Genomic DNA, 18,946 nt, shown 5'->3' with positions numbered 1-18,946 from the left:
GATGCACAGTTAAATTATTTCTGTAAAGTCAAAGATTATCAAATGTTTTTGTAATCAATTAACATGGCATCATAATTCCCAATTTGTTGCAGAAATCTGTGTCTTTCTATCAGTTGAAGGGGAGTGGGACAGGTCAGGCGGAAGCTTCTCTCCTGCCTTTTCCTGCACTCTGGGAAAGGTCAAAGGTTTAACTAAGGGAGCAGTCTGGCCATAAATATAAAAAGGACCATGCAGAGAGAGGTGGTAACTAGTCGGCCTCAGAAAAGGAGATAGAAATGACATTCATTTAGAAAACCAGATGCTCCTCACCCCTTCTGATTATGAATTAGGCATCTGTTTAGGTGATGGACTCAGTGCAGCCACACTTCTGAGTACAATCACTCCCCCCATTATAATGCTGAGAGATACTTACTTTCTTATCCTTTAAATATAGGAGTGTTATTCCTTATACTTAGAAACAGAGTAGGGAAGGAGGAGCTATCAGTAATATGGGACTTGAAATGGGACCATAGGAATTAACAAGTAAAGATTGCTCCGCAGGCTTACGTTACTTGACAGTAAAAGGTTATTTTTCCTTATAAAATGCATTACAATTATTTTTTTAAATCACTCCAATCATAGCAGTAAATAGCTGGAAACAACTAGAAAGAGCACAAATGGCCAACAGTGGCAATTCAGCGAGAATTGCTAAGGAAAAGTATAGTCTTTTACACTGTGGTCTGAGTGAAATTAAACCCTGCTTTGAAATTCATGGCCTTTCCCTGCTCTTCACTTATATTAAAATTATTTTACCCACTGGCCGTTGCAATACTAGCACTTACTGAATATTGAAATGAGTAATATTGTATAGTTAATGAAGAGTAATGTGACCTAAGCAGATAATTGGGAACCAAGAACTCCCACATTTTAATCCTGCCACTAACATTAACTTTCTCTGTGGGTTTGGGACTTGCCTTCTCTGTCTGCATTTATTTATTTGTACAAGGGAGGATAATAATACTACAATCTTGCCTCATAACAGCATTGTGTGAATTAGTTTTATGTTTATAAAATGCCATTCATGGTTAAAAGTACTAAGTAGTAAGATAGAAAGGATTCTGAAGAGGCAAACTAAGCAATTTCTCTGTATTCTGGGACATGTTGCAAGACATCCTCACTCCAGAGAAGCCTGTGTGAGGAACACTTCATCAAAGAGGTCCTGGTGTCTTTATTTTTTGGTTCTCACTTGGTACTTGCTCCCTGGCCCCTGTTTCCCACCCCTCGGACTGTGCATTCCATATCAAACTTTTCATTTCCTCCTAAAACCTTCCATTTTCATTCCTTCTTTTTTTGTCTTAACTCTCATGTCAACCAATGGGATAATGTATATTTATATACTTTTAAGATGTTTTGTGCAGGTCTTGAAATAATATACATTCTAGTTTTTAAAGTACTTTTTGTATCTTCGTGACAGTTACTGTCTTCGCTCTCCCTGAGCCCCCAGTTGTCCTGGTAAACACATACTTAGTGAATTTGCTTTGTGTAGAAATTGACCATCATTTGATGCCATACATCTTTTGATGCTTACTTAAAATATGTAATTACTTATTCATTTTAAACAATACATAAATCTGATCCCTCAATCAGCTCTGGCTTCCACTGAGGCAGTTTCTCCACTACATAGATTTCCTGACAGCCCCTGTTTTCTCCCTTCTTCTACAGCTGTTTTCCTTCTCTGCCTGAAACTGATTTCTCTGTAGCTCCTTCTGAATCTATCTTCCCCTATCCTACTTGATACAGTTTCTCTATACTCCCTTTGACACCAACTCTCCCACCCCCAATCTTCATTTATTGATGGTTCCCATTACCTTCCTATTTCTTCTTCTGCTTTCTCTTTCTTGCTTCAAACTCTTCAGTGACCGTTATTCCATTTTTGCTGTTTCCCTACCTCACATCCCTTGACCGTCTTCTGTGTTGGAACACAGGCAGCATTCTACCTTCTTCATTCCCCTAACTCCTCGTTGTTTCTGGGAGCCATATATTTTCAATTATAGTTGACTAATATTTGTATTGCTTGAATATTCAGCTGCCAATCTAGTTGCCAAACTAGTTGCTATCAGCTCTCTTAGCTATGTCCTACCACTCTCATATGGCTGAATGTTTGACTAGCACAAACATCAAACAAAAATATTCTAAAATATTTGGGTCACCAAATATTGCTGATATTTACATGATTTGGCAAATTAATAATTCAATTCACGCTTCCCTAATAAACTGTCCTATTACATAATACCTATTCTAAGATGGCTTCCAGCTAAGCAACCTATTACTTTTAAAGTTTTATTAATTTTTATAAGTCACTGCATAACTCTTAGTTATTCAAATTACCTCTTTATCTTCTGTGTCTCTGGGAAATCTTTGTACTCTGTTTTATCTGAACTAACAAATACCACTTTTTATAGGCCAATTTAAGATGTGTGTCTAAGTAGCTTCACGGTGAGAATGTACTGGGTACTAAAGGTCGCTTTAATGTAACATAATAAAAATCAATAACTGGAGGTTAAAGCCAGATAAATTGAAATTAGAAATAAGGCACAAGTTTTTAACAGTGAGGAAAAACCAACCATGGGAAGTGGTAGATTCCCCATCTCTTATTGTCTTTACACCAGTGTGGAGTGCCTTTTTGGCTTTAGTCAAACACACGTTATTAGGCTCAATACAGGGGTAACTGGATGAAATTCTATGATTTGTGTTTTACAGGAGGTCAGACTAAATAATCTAATGGTCCCTTCTGGCCTTGGAATCTATGAATCCACAAAGATTGTGGGGATTGTTATTGAGGTCATATCTTGAAATATAACGCAAACTTAACAGACTTGTGTTTTAATAAAATCTTTTGCGGATGGGTTTTTACATTCCCACTCAACCTCCTACTGCAGAATCATAGAAGATTAGAGTTGGAAAAGACCTCAGGAAGTCATCTAGTCCAACCCCCTCTTCAAAGCAGGACCAACCCCGACTAAATCAGAAGGTGAAGCCCAGCTGCATAATCCCATTCAGTCTTAGCAATTGTTTAGCACTGCTTTACATCAGTTTGTTTTTGAGCTAATCTTTGCAAGGAAAAGGGCCAGCGATTTAAATATTGTTTTCAGAGAACACTAAGATTCTCTTTACAGGGTCCAAAATCTGGCTCCATGGAAAAAGAGACTTGCACAAACTCCTGCCAATTCAATACTGACTTTCTCCAACACTGATGTCATTCAGAGAAGCTGTCTGTCATCTCAGGAATTTTTCCTAAGTGACTTGCAGAACTGCTTCAAAGAGTAATCAGACTATGAGGCAAAAGTAGAAAGAGAAAGTCCTATGCAGAGGGAACTGCCCAATAAATGGAGCTCCATGTCATCTAATTCTCATCTGCACCAGGGAACTTTTCCAAAAAATTTCCTTCTGTTGATTAATCTGCCTCAGGGCCATCAGTGCTAGCAACAGTGGGAGCTTTAGTGTGAATGGTCTCTTGATGGTCTCTGGCATTTTAAGCATTGTGTCATGTGACAGAGCAGGTTTTATCAACCCTGTCAAGGCTGTATCCCCACTTTGAACTTTAGGGTACAAGAGTGGGGGCCTGCATGAGGACTTCTAAGCTTAACTACCAGCTTAGTTCTGGTCCGCTGCCACCATTCCTTACCCTGGGAAGCTTTTAGAAACCTCTCACCAATTCCCTGGTGAATACAGATCCAAACTCCTTGGATCTTAAACAAGGAGAAATTGACCCTTCCCCCCTCCTTCCTTTCACCAACTCCTGGTGAATACAGATCCAAACCCCCTTGGCTCTTAAAACAAGGAGAAATTGACCCTTCCCCCCTCCTTCCTTTCACCAACTCCTGGTGAATACAGATCCAAACCCCCTTGGATCTTAAAACAAGGAGAAATCAATCAGGTTCTTAAAAAGAAGGCTTTTAATTAAAGAAAAAGGTAAAAATCATCTCTGTAAAATCAGTATGGAAAATAACTTTACAGGGTAATCAAACTTAAAGAGCTCAGAGGACCCCCCTCTGTCTTAGGTTCAAAGTACAGCAAACAAAGATAAACACTCTAGTAAAAGGTACATTTACAAGTTGAGAAAACAAAGATAAACTAACACGCCTTGCCTGGCTGTTTACTTACAAGTTTGAAATATGAGAGGCTTATTCAGAAAGATTTGGAGAGCCTGGATTGATGTCTGATCCCTCTCAGTCCCAAGAGCGAACAACCCCTTAAAAAAAAGGAGCACACACAAAAGCCTTCCCCCCCCCCCCCCCCAAGATTTGAAAGTATCTTATTGGTCCTTTGGGTCAGGTGTCAGCCAGGTTACCCGAGCTTCTTAACCCTTTACAGGTAAAAGGATTTGGAGTCTCTGGCCAGGAGGGATTCCACAGCACTGTACACAGGAGAGCTGCCACCCTTCCCTTTATAGTTATGACACGCCCCCCAAATCACAGATAGTGTTGGACGTCCGGTTCCACACTGGCTGTGATTTCTTCCTGGAGCTCTAGGAGAAAACAGAGTTAACAAAACACATGTACCTTTAGACATACTACTGATTATATAAAATCTAACAATATGTTTTATTCCAAGAACAATTGTTAACCAGTTAACTCTGGGAAACTTTCCCGGGAGAGTGCATCAGTCACTTTGTTAGAAGCTCCCGAAATGTGTTGTATTTCAAAATCAAAATCTTGGAGAGCTAAACTCCACCGAAGAAGTTTTTTGTTATTTCCCTTGGCGGTATGAAGCCACTGTAGCGCAGCATGGTCTGTTTGTAGTTGGAAACGCCGTCCCCAAACATATGGGCGTAGCTTTTGCAGCGCGTACACAATGGCGTAGCATTCCTTTTCACTGATTGACCAGTGGCTTTCCCTCTCAGACAGTTTCTTGCTGAGAAACACGACAGGATGGAATTCTTGATCCGGTCCTTCCTGCATTAAAACTGCTCCCACGCCTCGCTTGGACGCATCTGTGGTTACTAGGAACGGTTTGTCAAAGTCTGGGGCCCTTAGCACAGGGTTAGACATGAGTGTTGCCTTAAGCTGGTTAAAGGCCTTTTGACATTCATCAGTCCACTGAACTGCATTTGGCTGTTTCTTTCTGGTTAGGTCTGTCAGCGGGGCGGCGATTTGGCTGTAGTGTGGTACAAATCGCCTATAATATCTGGCCAAGCCTAAGAAGGATTGGACCTGTTTCTTTGACTTTGGAACCGGCCACTTTTGGATAGCATCCACTTTGGCCTGTAGGGGATTTATAGTTCTTGACCCACCTGGTGCCCCAAGTAAGTCACCCTGTTTTGGCCTATTTGACACTTTTTAGCCTTAACAGTTAGACCTGCCTGCCGGATGCGCTCGAAGACTTTTTCCAGGTGCTGCAGGTGTTCTGTTCATGAATCAGAAAAAATGGCCACATCATCGAGGTAGGCAACTGCAGATTCTTCCAATCCCGCTAAGAGACCATCTACAAGTGTTTGGAAGGTGGCGGGTGCATTTCGCAACCCGAAAGGGAGTACATTGAATTCATACACCCCTGCCTGGGTGACGAAGGCAGACCTTTCCTTAGCAGGTTCATCTAGTGGTACTTGCCAGTACCCTTTGGTTAAGTCTAAAGTAGAGATGAATTGGGCATGTCCCAATTTCTCCAATAGCTCATCTGTGCGTGGCATTGGATAGTTGTCAGGACGAGTTACAGCATTTAGCTTACGGTAGTCCACGCAAAAGCGTATTTCCCCATCTGGTTTGGGAACTAGAACCACTGGAGATGCCCATGCACTATTAGAGGGGCGGATTATACCCATCTGTAGCATGTCCTGGATCTCCCTTTGTATAGCAGTTTGGGCATGAGGTGACTCCCGGTAGGGTGGGGTTCTAATTGGGTGAGCATTACCTGTGTCAATGGAGTGGTATGCCCGTTCGGTCCGTCCTGGAGTGGCTGAGAAAATCGGTGCAAAGCTTGTGCACAGCTCCTTGATCTGCAATTAAACATTTTACATAATATGGATTGAACTTCAGCCCACATTACAGATAAGAACATGTCAGGTTCTTAAGAGCTAGTAGAAAAAGATTTAATTCGGTTACTGTGGCACTGCACACAGGTACCAGCTTAATGGGAGTAGGTACTGTGCAGGATTTCCATAGTATTAGAGGATGAGAATCCTCTAATTGGAAATCCATGGTGTTAGAAGAATTTACTAAATTTAGAGTGCCAAATAAGTTTCAAAGGTAATAGTTTCAGAGTGCTACTATGGCTGTTGTGTCAAATGTTATTAACTAGAGGATAGCATCTTTGTCACGTACTGAATAACATATCCTGCCACTGTTTGAGTTGGCAGTTCCAAAGAGAGTTGAAATCATGAGAATGGAACAGTTTTAAACGGTGATCAGCTTTGGCAGCCTTTCCTGTAATGCTGTAATGGTAGTCTGTAACTACACATAAAGTCTGTGTATTCTGTTCTTTTGATAATAGAAAGCATCTGTTTATTTTTTGTCACCTGAGATCCACATGTTTGGGAGGGATTACTTCTTATAAATTTTAACATGTGTATGCATTGTTGTTTTAGAGGAAGCCTTTTAGACTCAGGAAAACTTTCTAATCTATGGTATTTATATGGTGCTAATTGTTGAAACGGATCTTTAATGGCCCACAGCTGGGCAGATTGTTACCTGTATGAATGAAAATTCACATTCAATTTGCGCAATGCACAGCAGTTTATTTGAGAAAGAATCACACAAGCAGTAAAAGGTTATATAATACATCTTCCTAATAAGCCTCAATTCCCCAAGTGTAAACCCTCAGTAATTATGTTGGCCTTACACAGTATCCTGATTGGCAAACAAAACAGATATAGCTACCAGTTCTAGATGGAGACTTCTTTTCTTCTCTTCTCTTCCCCTTTCAGGTACTTGGTCTGTCAAATGTCCCCTGAAGCAGGGTATTGATTACCCCAAGGCCCTCTGGTTCAAAAGTCTACAAAAGTCACTCATAGCAGGGTGTTGGCTACCCTGAGACCCTCTACCTCACAGTGTCACAGACCTCTTCAGATGTTAATTGGGAAACTAACTAACTCTGCTTAGCATTTATACCTCTTGTTCTCAAAGGAGTAACATGTCGCAGAAATATGCCCTGTTGGGCGTTCCATTACTGTTTTTTTTTAATTAATATTTTAGAAGAGGCTGCAAAATGGACAGAGACCAAAGATCAGTTGACGTTTACCCTCTCATTAATCATTCACTTGAGCTCTTGGTGTGGTGCCATCCTAAAGGGTCATTTTGACCCAGGTCAGCCTGTACCAAGCTCCTGTGTCTTCTACATATTTACTTTTGTGAGCTGGCCATCGGCTGATATATTTCAAAGTTCCATGTTGAAACACACACACAGATAGAGTCTCTGATTAACCAATTCCAGCACTTTCAGTAAATTTCCATACCAACTATCTGATGCTAAGAGAACCCTGCTCTCAGAATCCTCTAGCAAATTTAGATGTACACAGCCATACCAAACTTATGTTCACCACATTGACTCATATCAAACACAACAGTTCACAATAATAATTTGGTACCGTCCCAACACTAATCACCATAGTTTCTACGTGCTGACATCAATGCATATTATAATTAAAATATAAACGCTATATCTTTTATTATATCTGGCACTCTAGTGACAGCACATTTTAAGATTGCCTAAACCGTTCTATTATAAACTCCCATTTTCAGTTGCTAATGAAGGTCAGCATTTTTCATCTTTTGGCCTGTACAAAGGTGAAATATATTTGGTAAGTTTCAGCAAAAACAGGTTAGCCATTTTTGAGAATGAAGACAGTGGTGAAAGATATACATTTCCTATTATTAAAAAGCATAAATAAATTGTGCCACCGTTTTTAACATGATTAGCTCCAAAGTGTGCTTAGGGTAGAAATTGACGTTTGATAGGGAATACCTAGGAAGGAAGATTGCCTTCAATGTCCTGGTGTAAATCTAATTGTATTTGGCAAAGATATGAGGGTTTGAAAATTGTAGTTTGCTTACCTGCAGTAGTTTTATAAAAATTATAGCACTTTTTAACAACTGTCTTCCAATGGTATAAATGAAAGAGGGCTGTACAGTGCTTCTGTGAGTAGATCATTTAGAACCATTAAAAAAAAATCTATTGAGTCCTGCCTGATTCATTGGGAGTGAGTTTTGTGCCTCATAGCCAAATGCCCCAGTAGGCCATTCTGGTTGCTGCTGATTGCTAAAGCATAGCAATGCTGCTTCCTTAGCTGTGCGCAGAAATGCCTTACACTCTAGGGGACTCAGCTGGCCAAATAAGACAGATTTTCAACCGATTTATACCACTGGACCCTATTTTGCAAAATAAATAGATTACTCAGTGTTAAGGTTGGGTTTTAGTTGCACAAAAGTCATGATGTTCAGAGTGAATTTCCCAAAGCATCCTATGCTGTTTCCTTGAATGTATGCCTTTTATTAAAAGATTACACAATACTGAAACAATGTGATATACTAGTTGGCAAATCAGACCTTAAAATGGAAAGAAAGTGATTTTTTTTCTCTTGTCCTCCTCCAGTTGGACTGCATAAGTAAATTGAATTGAATACTATTTTAAAAATATATATACATACATGAACATTTTTTGTTGCTCTATGTTGTTTAATCATGTAACAAAAGAACCTGCTGAAATTGTATGGGTGGGAACTTTAACTCTAAATTTCCCAACTTTTGTGAAATTAACTCACCCATCCCATTGCATCAACATAGTGGCCCAGATCCTCAGCTGATATACATTGAGGTAGCTCCATTGAAGTTAGTGGAGCCAGCTAATTTACACCATATGAGGAGCTTGACCCTATGTTTTTGTTTGTTTTTGTTATTTATTTTTATATTTAAAAGGATTATCTGTGTTGAAAACCAACAGTATTTGAAGGATAGCATGCACCTTAGTGGTTCAAGTGTCATTGTTCCTGTGTGTGCATATAGAGTAGATAGATGTACTAACAGTTGTTCCATCTGCCTTTCGCTTTCATAGACATTTGGGCCTGGATCTAGTTCCTCGGAAGGACTTTGAGGTGGTGGATTCAGATCAGATCAGCATCTCAGATCTTTATAAAATGGTAAGAAACCTCAGGTGAAAGTCCTTTGTTTGTGTATAAGCATGGGGAAGAGATTTTCCTTTCCTTATTTATGTTGCTTGTTGGGGGCGGAGGACTAAATCTTTTTTTATTGTTTCCAACATTACTAATATTGGTCGGGGAGAAGGGGAGCGTTTGGTGCTAGTCCTTAGCTGATGCTATGAAAGATGGGTATTTCTGTGTTTGTTACATATCACTCTATAAAGCTTCCAGTATCACTGAGTCTCATTATTTTCAATCTGAACTTTTTAAAAAATGAAAAATCAGGTCAATGGTGATGTCACGGTTCTTTCCTGAGAGTGGTCTATAATAAGTGTATTTCTCTGTGTGATCACTAGACTAGGCATATACGTACCACAACATGCTTGATTTATCAAATTCTGCTTTTCAATAGGAAAAGAGGCTTTTTCTTTGAGGTTTTATTACACTAGCTGTGTTAAATTTATTCTTTCCCTTTATTTTCTTGATTCATTGACTACATTGTAGTTTAAATTTGGCATTTCTTTTATCTCTTTAACTCATTGATTATTCTGGTAGTTACTGTCTTTATTTGTCTTTATTACTCTGACTTCTTGTTAGTTAAAACAACCTATATTTTCTTGTTCAAAGGACATAATTTTCTACAAATTTGGCAAAATGGAGAGAAAGAGGGGCAGGGAAAGAGAAGAATGTTGAATAGCTCTAGTAAAATATAAATAGGGTATACAGATCAGTTCTGGAGAATCAATAATAACTTGGCATTGGTTTCGAAACCTAACTAGTGGCTTAGAATGTGATTTCAGCTCAGCTGCAGTTTAATCTGTTTGCTTGACACATTCATCTGGGTGCCAGTGGAAAAAGCACTAGGGTATGTCTATACTGGAGCTGGAAGTGTAATTTCCAGTTTAGGTAGACACAGCTGTGTTAGCTCTCATTGAGCTAGTGTGCTAACAATTGCACAATAGCCACAGCTGCACTGGTAGTGGGATGGGCTAGCCATCCTGAGTACATACTTAGGTTTTCAGATGGGCTTGTACTCTGGGCAGCTAGCACAGATATGGAAATTACACCTCCAACTACAGAGGAGACATACCATATCAGTAGAGGAGCTACTGAATTTAAGGCTTTTTAGGACTTCATGAAGAGAGAGACAAAACAATCAGATGTAGCTATAGCAATAACATTACAATCCAACAGTCTCTGCCATTCTCATGTCAGTGCTCCAGAACCAGCAGCAATTCCTATCCACTCATTCATTTTCTCATTTTTATTCATTTATGCTTCAGATATTATATAGAGAAATCTGCCATTAATATGCTGTGGCTATAAGACCTGCTAGTGTTCTATAAGGTGAGGAAGTACTACAAGATCTGTCATAACACCCAGTTTGTTAGTATCTTGCTCACAAATTGTTGTTTTTCTCACTTTAAAGCCCCATGCACCAGGCAGAAGTTTCAGAATGCCATACTGACCGATAACAACATGGTCTGACTGGAAAACAGGTTGACCTCTATAGCCTTCTACGGATAAATAAAATCCTACTTTGGGAATGTAAAATCACATGTCATTGTTAGTCTTGTTGAATATGTCATGGGTTTCTCTCAGACAGTCCTTAATCAGTTGAGAGCATGCAAAAGATTACAACTCCCTGAAATTATCTTAAGCGGGCATTAATTTTGTTTAATAGGTGCTGTGGATTGGACAGAACCACTTTTTTACCATTTAATTGAATACCAAATAATCAGCAACAGTATTCATCAAACACTAGATACAAATACTAATCGTTAACATTCTTTGGATGTTGTAAAATCACACTGGTAGCAAGATATAGAGTTGATTAGCATTAGGCCTCCTCCAGTAAATATACCTTCTGAAGCATGGAGTGCATCAAGAATTTGTGCATGTGTCCAGTACATTCAGGAGAGCTACTATTTGATGAAATTGCAAATTTCTATTCTTTGTTTTCACAAAAGACCACAGAGATGTTATAATGGATTTGGTGACAGGTCAGCTGCCAGTTTTTTAATAAGGGACTCACATTAAAAGTATACCTCTTTGCCTAAGTAAGATGATGCGTATCACAGGTACTTGAACTCACAGAGTGGCTGGATATGAGGGACTATGGGATACATTAATTTAAACAAAACCATTTAATCGTGAACATAATCAAGGATGGAGGCAATATCGCTAAACTAAACTAAACAAAAATACTGTGCATTTCACTGGAAATGTTTATACTCTTTTCCTGATTGTATAGTATAGGGGTGAGCAAACTTTTTGGCCTGAGGGCCACGTCGGGGAATAGAAATTGTATGGCGGGCCATGAATGCTCACAAAATTGGGGTTGGGGTGCGGGAGGGGGTGAGGGCTCTGGTTGGAGGTGCAGGCTCTGGGGTGGGGCTGGGGATGAGGAGTTTGGGGCGTAGGAGGGAGATCTGGGCTGGGACCGAGGGCTTTGGAGGGCGGGAGGGGGATCAGGGCTGGGGCAAGGGTGCGGGAAGGGGTGCAGGTTCCAGCTGGGAGTGCGGGCTCTGGGATGGGGCTGGGGATGAGAGTTTTGGGGTGCAGGAGGGTCCTCCAGGCTGGGATCGAGGGGTTTGGAGAGTGGGAGGGGGATCAGGGCTGGGGCAGGGGGTTGGGGCATGGGGAAAGGCTCAGGGGTGCAGGCTCTGGGCGGCGCTTACCTCAAGCAACTCCCAGAAGCAGTGGCATGTCCCTTCTCCGGCTCCTACGCAGAGGCACAGCCAGGTGGCTCTGCCTGCTGCCCCATCTGCAGGCATCCCATTGGCATCCCATCCGCAGGCATCTCACTGGAATGGCCGGAGGGGGGCCATTGGAGCATGTAGGAGCCGGAGTGGGGCCATGCTGCGGCTTCCGGGAGCTGCATGGAGCAGCTCCCGACCCAGCACCCTGGCCGGAGCGCCGGAGTGGGGCTGAGCCACGTGGTGCGGCCCCCAACCCAGCACCCCAGCTGGAGTGCTGGAGCGGGGCAAGCCCCAGACCCTGCTCCCCAGTGAGAGCTTGCAGGCCGGCTTAAAACAGCTTGCGGGCCGGATCCCGTGGGCCATAGTTTGCCCACCCTGGCACCCTGGTATAGTATGATATAAAGTAGATTGATAATATAGTAGAATGTTGAACTTAGGTATTTGTTTTATAAAAATTCCTTCATTTCAAGGAGTTCAGAATTTCAGCATTTTTAGACATTGATACACTGATACATACAATGAAGTAAAACTACAATTTCACAGGCCTAAATAACTGTTTGGTGACTATGGAAGTACTGAGTTGTAGACTCAATAACACAATTTAAAATAAGGGAACCCTAGTTCTCCCCTGTCTCTAGGCTCACAACATTTTAATACCCATCTTCCCAAATAAAGTGACTGATAAGAGAATTAAGCTTCTCAAATGTTAATATCCTAAATAGTGGGGTCCAATCTTAGTCCAAGGATGACAAGTTGAACAGTAGGGCTGGAAGGGAGAACCCCTAAATAATATCCCTTTGCTAAGCTGTAATATCAGGAACTGTTTGTGTAATTTGTGGGTGAAGATATTACTATTATTTATTATTTGTATTACTGTAGCACCTAGAAGCCCTAGTCATGGACCAGGACATCATTGTACTAGGTGCTATACAAACACAAAGCAAAAGATATTTTCTGTCAGGGGACCCCCTCACCTCAGTAAAATATTTGAAAATACCTAAAATGCAATCTAGTGCATTCCAAAGAAAATAGTAATTGTTTGTCATATCTATTTTTATGGGTGCCAGGGATAAGCCATCTCAGGCAAATATTTTTATTTCCCAATTTAAAGTTTTCAATGGCTTTTAGATTTACTTAGATTTAGATTTTAGAACTATAAAAATATATAATTATACCAGCCAATAGAGGATCAGTTCCCAGAAAGAAGGAATGAATTGACAGCAGGAAAAGAAGAAAGCAAGAAGCAAAGAAGAAGAGGGGATAGTCCATTGAGCATTCTATGAATTAACACATTGTCAATTAGAAGTGTCATACAGAGATTTCATCATGTAACAGTAGATAGTTGTTCATACATGAAAAGAAATAGAGACCATATGTTTTCAAAAATCTGTAAAGATTTGTCTATGTCACCATTTTCAAAGTGTAGTCATAGTTTGTAAGTCCATTTCTCTATGCATGGGAAATATTGAAGCTTTCCATTCTGCAGCACTGGTTTTTACTATTAACTTCTCAATTTGCCCTGTATTAAAAGGTATTAGTACAGGCTTCATATCAGACCTTGCATGACTCAGAAAACACCTAATATACATTTTAACTTTATGACTTGCTTGATTTCCTTGCACTTGATTCAAAGTATCTTTCTTAATTTGAATATTTGTGACATAATGAATGTTTAAATTGATTAATGTAACTAAGGTTCTATTGTCCTGGCAGAGACATTGATTCAGTTACAATGTGAAAGTTCCAGTGGGAGTTTTCTAGGTTAAAAATCCAACACTTGAGTGTTCTGGTACAGTGGCATTTGAGTGGCCTTGTTCCAGCACACTAGTGTCTCAGGTTATAGATGTTCAGTTCACATTTGGGAGGCTATCTCCACAACCTAAAAGGCAAAAAACTTAATTTTTGTTTAAATAAAATATAGATTCTGCAGAAACTGATGAGAATCCCTTATCAGGGAAAGTTTCATACTTGTCAACAACAAAGCTTTAATTGGCTTGTCAAGCCCTGCAATAAGATTTCTTAGTCTGTGGAATAGTCTTCCGAGAGTATTCATGCAGGGGTGCTGGAACAATTTGTATAGTGGGGGTGCTGAGAACCACTGAACCAAACTGTAAACTCTTTATATGATGGAAATCACTTCACTCCAGAGAGTACAGCAGCACCCCTAGTTCCAGCACCTATGTATTCATGGGATCCTTATTGCTTTCCACATTTACAGAATTGAAAAATAGTACAACAGGGAACGGTATTGTACTGGCAAAAAAACAGATCAGGGTACTTAATCGGTCTTTTCCATCTATAAACAGTGTGAAATGAAGGCATGTTATATAAACCCTGATCATTACATTAATTTCATTAGCAAAATGTGTGGATTTAAAAGTTTTTGTATGATGTGGCTTTTATTTAGTTTTAAGTGTCCTATCTGGGTATGCATGTCTTTGCAGCTTATGTACAGTAACTCCTCACTTAATGTCCTAGTTAAGTTCTTGAAAAATGCAACTTTAAATGAAAAGATGTTAAGCGAATCCAATTTCCCCATAAGAATTAATGTAAATAGGGGGAGTTAGGTTCCAGGCAATTTTTTTTTTTTTTTGCCAGACAAAAGACACAATATACATATACAGTATAACTTTTACATAATTTTAAACAAACAATTTAATACTCTACTCATCAATGATGATTGTGAAGCTTGGTTGAGGCAGAGGTGTAGCAGGGTCAGGGTAAGGGCTTGCCCTGTTCCGTGCCCCCCCTCTCCCCCCAGTGCTCCTGCTGGGGAGTGGAGTCGGGGCGTGGGAGCTTGCCCGCTCCCCAGCTGGAATGCCGGGAAGGTCGAGTGGGGGAAGCCAAACAACATAGTAAGGGAACATTGCAGGACTTTAAAGGAGTATGTTCTCTAATACATCAGCGACCTAATAATGAAAGGTTAACCGGGACGACGTTAAGTGAGGAGTTACTGTATGGCATTTCATTTTTCTTCTTCCAGTGATGGTCCCTATGTGTATTCCACTCAAGGTGCGCATGCACTCCATGTGTCTGAGACCAGAAGACATTTTCTAGTCGTGTCAGTTGGTCTGCACCTGCAGTTTTCTGAACTGAGGGCGTAAGTGACAGTGTGAAGTCCCTTTCAGTTCCTTTCTACCACCCATGGTTTGATGTGGAATCTCTTCAGTGTCCAGTGTGTTAGCTAGTGTTCTGATTAAAAACTTGTAGATAACTGTAAATAGTTTTTAAAATCTATTTTTAGATAATTTTTATAGTTAGTGTAGTTTAGTAGTCTTGAGGGTTTCTCTCACCTTAACATTCACCTTTATGCAGTGCCTAGTATGTCCAGGATCTAAGAGCTGCATGGCTGGACTTTCCCAGTCAGCAGCAACCATGACATGTGCTTCTATGACACGGGGAAGCCCATATTCCTCTGGTCCTCTCTGAGCTGAACCCATCAAACTCATGAATACAGGCTATGAGGCCCTAGTCCAATTCTGGCCTGTCAGACCCCCCGTGCATCAGGCAGAAGCACCAAGAAGTGTCCCTCAGAGCATAGGTTTCAGAGTAGCAGCTGTGTTAATCTGTATCCGCAAAAAAAACAGGAGTACTTGTGGCACCTTAGAGACTAACAAATTTATTTGAGCATAAGCTTTCGTGGGCTACAGCCCACTTCATCGGATGCATGTAGTGGAAAATACAGTAGAAATATATATATATATATATATATATATATATATATACACACACACACACAGAACATGAAACAATGGGTGTTACCATACACCTTATAGTGTGTATGGTAACACCCATTGTTTCATGTTCTCTGTGTATATATATATCTGCCTACTGTATTTTTCACTACATGCATCCGATGAAGTGGGCTGTAGCCCACGAAAGCTTATGCTCAAATAAATTTGTTAGTCTCTAAGGTGCCACAAGTACTCCTCAGAGCATAGTGAGCTCTGACTCCAGGGATCACTGGAGCAGAGCCAAACAAAGGCATGAGGAGGGTAAGAGCAAGCACTCTCACAAGACATGTGAGAGAACCCCTCCAAGTCCTCATCCAAAAAGAGGACCTCCTCTCCAAAACTGTCTAAATTGGGTGAGACTCCATGCCCTGGTATGGGAGTGTCAGGAATTTACAATGAGCACTGTGCTGGTTTCCCGGTAACAAAAGGCAAGAGCATCTCAAAATTGGCCTTAGCTAAAGAATCAGGGCCATCCTTGGTATCAGTGAGAGAAAGAAGGCAGTGGACACTGTTGGTACCAATGTGAAGGCAAGGCCTCCTACACCATTGGAACCAATGTGGAGAGAGAAGGAGTTGTCAGTACTAAATAGAACAGCAGTAAAGGCAGCACCATTGGTGCTGCTGAGGGAAAGAAGCCTGGTCCACTCTTGTTTCAGGGGTTATATATGCTGCCGTGGAGGACATTGCTGTCTACATGGATCCGGAATCACCAGTACTGTCAGATCCATTATTAATCAGGGAAGTACGTCAGTTGGCCACTCACCAGTACCATCGATCATCTGAAGCATAAGACCTCCCATAGCAATGGCACCACTCATCAACATAAAAGCCCCCTTTTCCTCTCACAGGTCCAGTATCAGTGGGAGATCTTCACTATCCCTGTCAAGACCAGAGGTCAGCCCCAGTAGAGATGCTGGGATCTCATGAGCACCTTCCTTCTCACAAAGGAGGGACTGCACACTTTCGGTCCAGTGGCACCCTGCTCCATGGGACTGCCCTATTTTCCCTATGACTCCTAATACTGGCCTTGCTGGAGCTTCTGCCATCCATATGAGACATCCCAAATCTATAAAGGGAGTCATGACAGGCTTCCCATCTCAGGGAAGATCTCAACCCACTCAGGAACAATCTGAGGAAGAAGAGCAACCAGACCAGGCGGGACCACCTGTCCTGGCAGGGTTATCATCGTCATCCCCAGTTGGTTGCACCTGGCTCACCGTCACCACCTGACATCTACAGATAGTTCCCGGATCTTCTGAGGAGGATTACAGTTACAGATCCCCCTGGAGGAAATACAGGACACCCCTTATAAGCTACTTGACATCTTCCAGAGTACTAGTCCTAGAAAGGTGACAATTAATGAGGCCTGACAATTAAAGATGGTCTGGCATACCCCAGCCAATTCTGCTCCCACTTCAAAGAGAACAGAGAAAAAATACTTTTTGCCTTCTAAGGGAGCAGAATACTTATTCTCACACTGTGCTCTGAACTCTTTCATGGTGCAAGTTGTCAGTGAAAGGAACAAGCAAAACCACACTAGCTCAGCACCTTCTTATAAGGAGGCCAAGTGTTTAGACCGTTTTTGAGAAAGAACTTCACTTTGGCAAGCTTATAGTTCTGCATAGCAAACTACCAAGCTTTAATGTTGAAATATGATTTTATTTATTGCAATACATTCTCAGAATTCACCAACAAACTCCACCAAGAAGATAGACCTCATTTCCAAGCAGTTATTGATGAAGGTAAATTGTTGACTAGATCGGCCCTCAGGCATTAATAGATTCAGCAGATACAGCCTCCCACTCAATGGCAATTTCCATAGTCATGAGACGGGCTTTTTGGCACAATCCTCCAGATTTCCCACAGAAATCCAATCCATCATGGAGGATTTGCCTTTGAAGGAAATAATCTATTTAGCGAGAAGACAGATAAGTCATGACATTCCCTTCACAACTCAAGAGCAACCCTTGGCTTACTAAGTATCTATACCCCCGCACCAGGGAGGAAATACCCCAAGACTCAGCCCTACAGACAACAGCCGAGCCCCTGAACTATTCTACCACCAGAGGGCTTATGAACCACCTAAGAAATGAAAGAGAATGTGGCATTGTAAGCATAATGTTCCACCTTCATTCTCCTTCCAGCCTCCCACTAAGAAATTTATTTGATGGGACTTTCAAAAGCTGTGAATCAGTTCCCTTGCCATATTTACTTGTCAGGACTCCTGCACCCCATTTGGTGGCTGCCTAGCTCATTTTTCCCAGGCTTGGCACCTCCTAACATCAGTCAGATTGGTTCTGGAGATAATTTCCTCTGGTTATACAGTATAATTCCTCTCCCTTCCCGCAACCCCGAGAAAACACTTCCCCATCCCTATCCAGAGACCCTTCTCATGAGAGGTTGCTCAGACAAGGAATTAGACTCCCTATTCCATTTGGGAGCTTTAAAACCAGTAACTTCTCAGCACAGACAAAAAGGATTTTATTCAAGATATTTCCTCATCTCCAAGAAGAAAGGAGACTTGAGGCCTATACCAGATCTCAAACAGCTGAATATCTTTATCTACCATCTGCAGTTCAGAATGATCACCCTAGCTTCTGGAATCCCTTCACTGGACAAGAAAAATTAGTTCACAGCTCTCAATTTAAAGAACACTTATTTCCACATAGACATCCACCCTGCATGCAGGAGATTCCTCTGATTCACCATGGGCCTAGATCATTATCAACAGAGAGTGCTCCTCTTAGGCCTCTCAGTGGTAGTGAGACTATATATGAAGGTACTATTGATACTGTCATGGCTTGTCAGTGTTCCCTTTCTTCAATGACTGATCACGGGAGAATTCATATAAAGAAGAATGGGCAACAACTCTGTCCGTCCTGAATCTCTAACTCTTCTGAGGGCTCCAAGTAAATGTAGAAAAGCCCATTTTAGTTTCCACACAGACTACAGACTTTATTGGGATGACCCTAGACTCAATGAATGCCAAAGCATACCTACTTGAGGATATGTTCCAAGTTTTGAGGGATCTCATCACTCAGCTACAGCTGAGCCCCCAGATGACAGTTTGATCATGTCTGCTACTCCTAGGTCACATGGCCAAGTGTACCTATGTGACACCTTTTGTGAGAGTTTGCCATCTATGTCTAGAAGCTTGGTTACGGAGCATTTAAGCAAGCACAGTCTGCACAAACTGATGCCGCTCTCCCACAGAGTTCTGGCTTCTCTCTCGTGGTGCGAGAACAGGAAGATAGTATGCATAGGGGTTCCCTTCATCCCTCCACTACCCACAGAAAGACTGATTACAGATGCCACCCTACTAGGGTGGGAGCCATTCTGGATGAACACGTAGTGCAGGATATCTGGACTCACCAAAAATCCCAATTGCACATAAACCTTCT

At 41.3% G+C, this 18,946-nt stretch overlaps 1 protein-coding gene across 1 annotated transcript in view; it reads left to right on the top strand.

Moving 5' to 3' along the window:
- Positions 1 to 18,946, top strand: part of DOCK3 (dedicator of cytokinesis 3) — a 611,447-nt gene that overhangs the window by 267,775 nt on the left and 324,726 nt on the right. Inside the window, exon 6 of the mRNA XM_065408097.1 lies at positions 9,025 to 9,109. Coding sequence (XP_065264169.1) covers positions 9,025 to 9,109 — 85 coding nt within the window. The remainder of the gene's footprint in view (positions 1 to 9,024; positions 9,110 to 18,946) is intronic.

Source organism: Emys orbicularis, chromosome 7 (assembly GCF_028017835.1).
Source record: "Emys orbicularis isolate rEmyOrb1 chromosome 7, rEmyOrb1.hap1, whole genome shotgun sequence".
Lineage (NCBI taxonomy): Eukaryota > Metazoa > Chordata > Testudines > Emydidae > Emys > Emys orbicularis.
The sequence above is the reverse complement of the archived record's forward strand: the minus strand, read 5'-3'. Positions and strand labels throughout refer to the sequence as shown.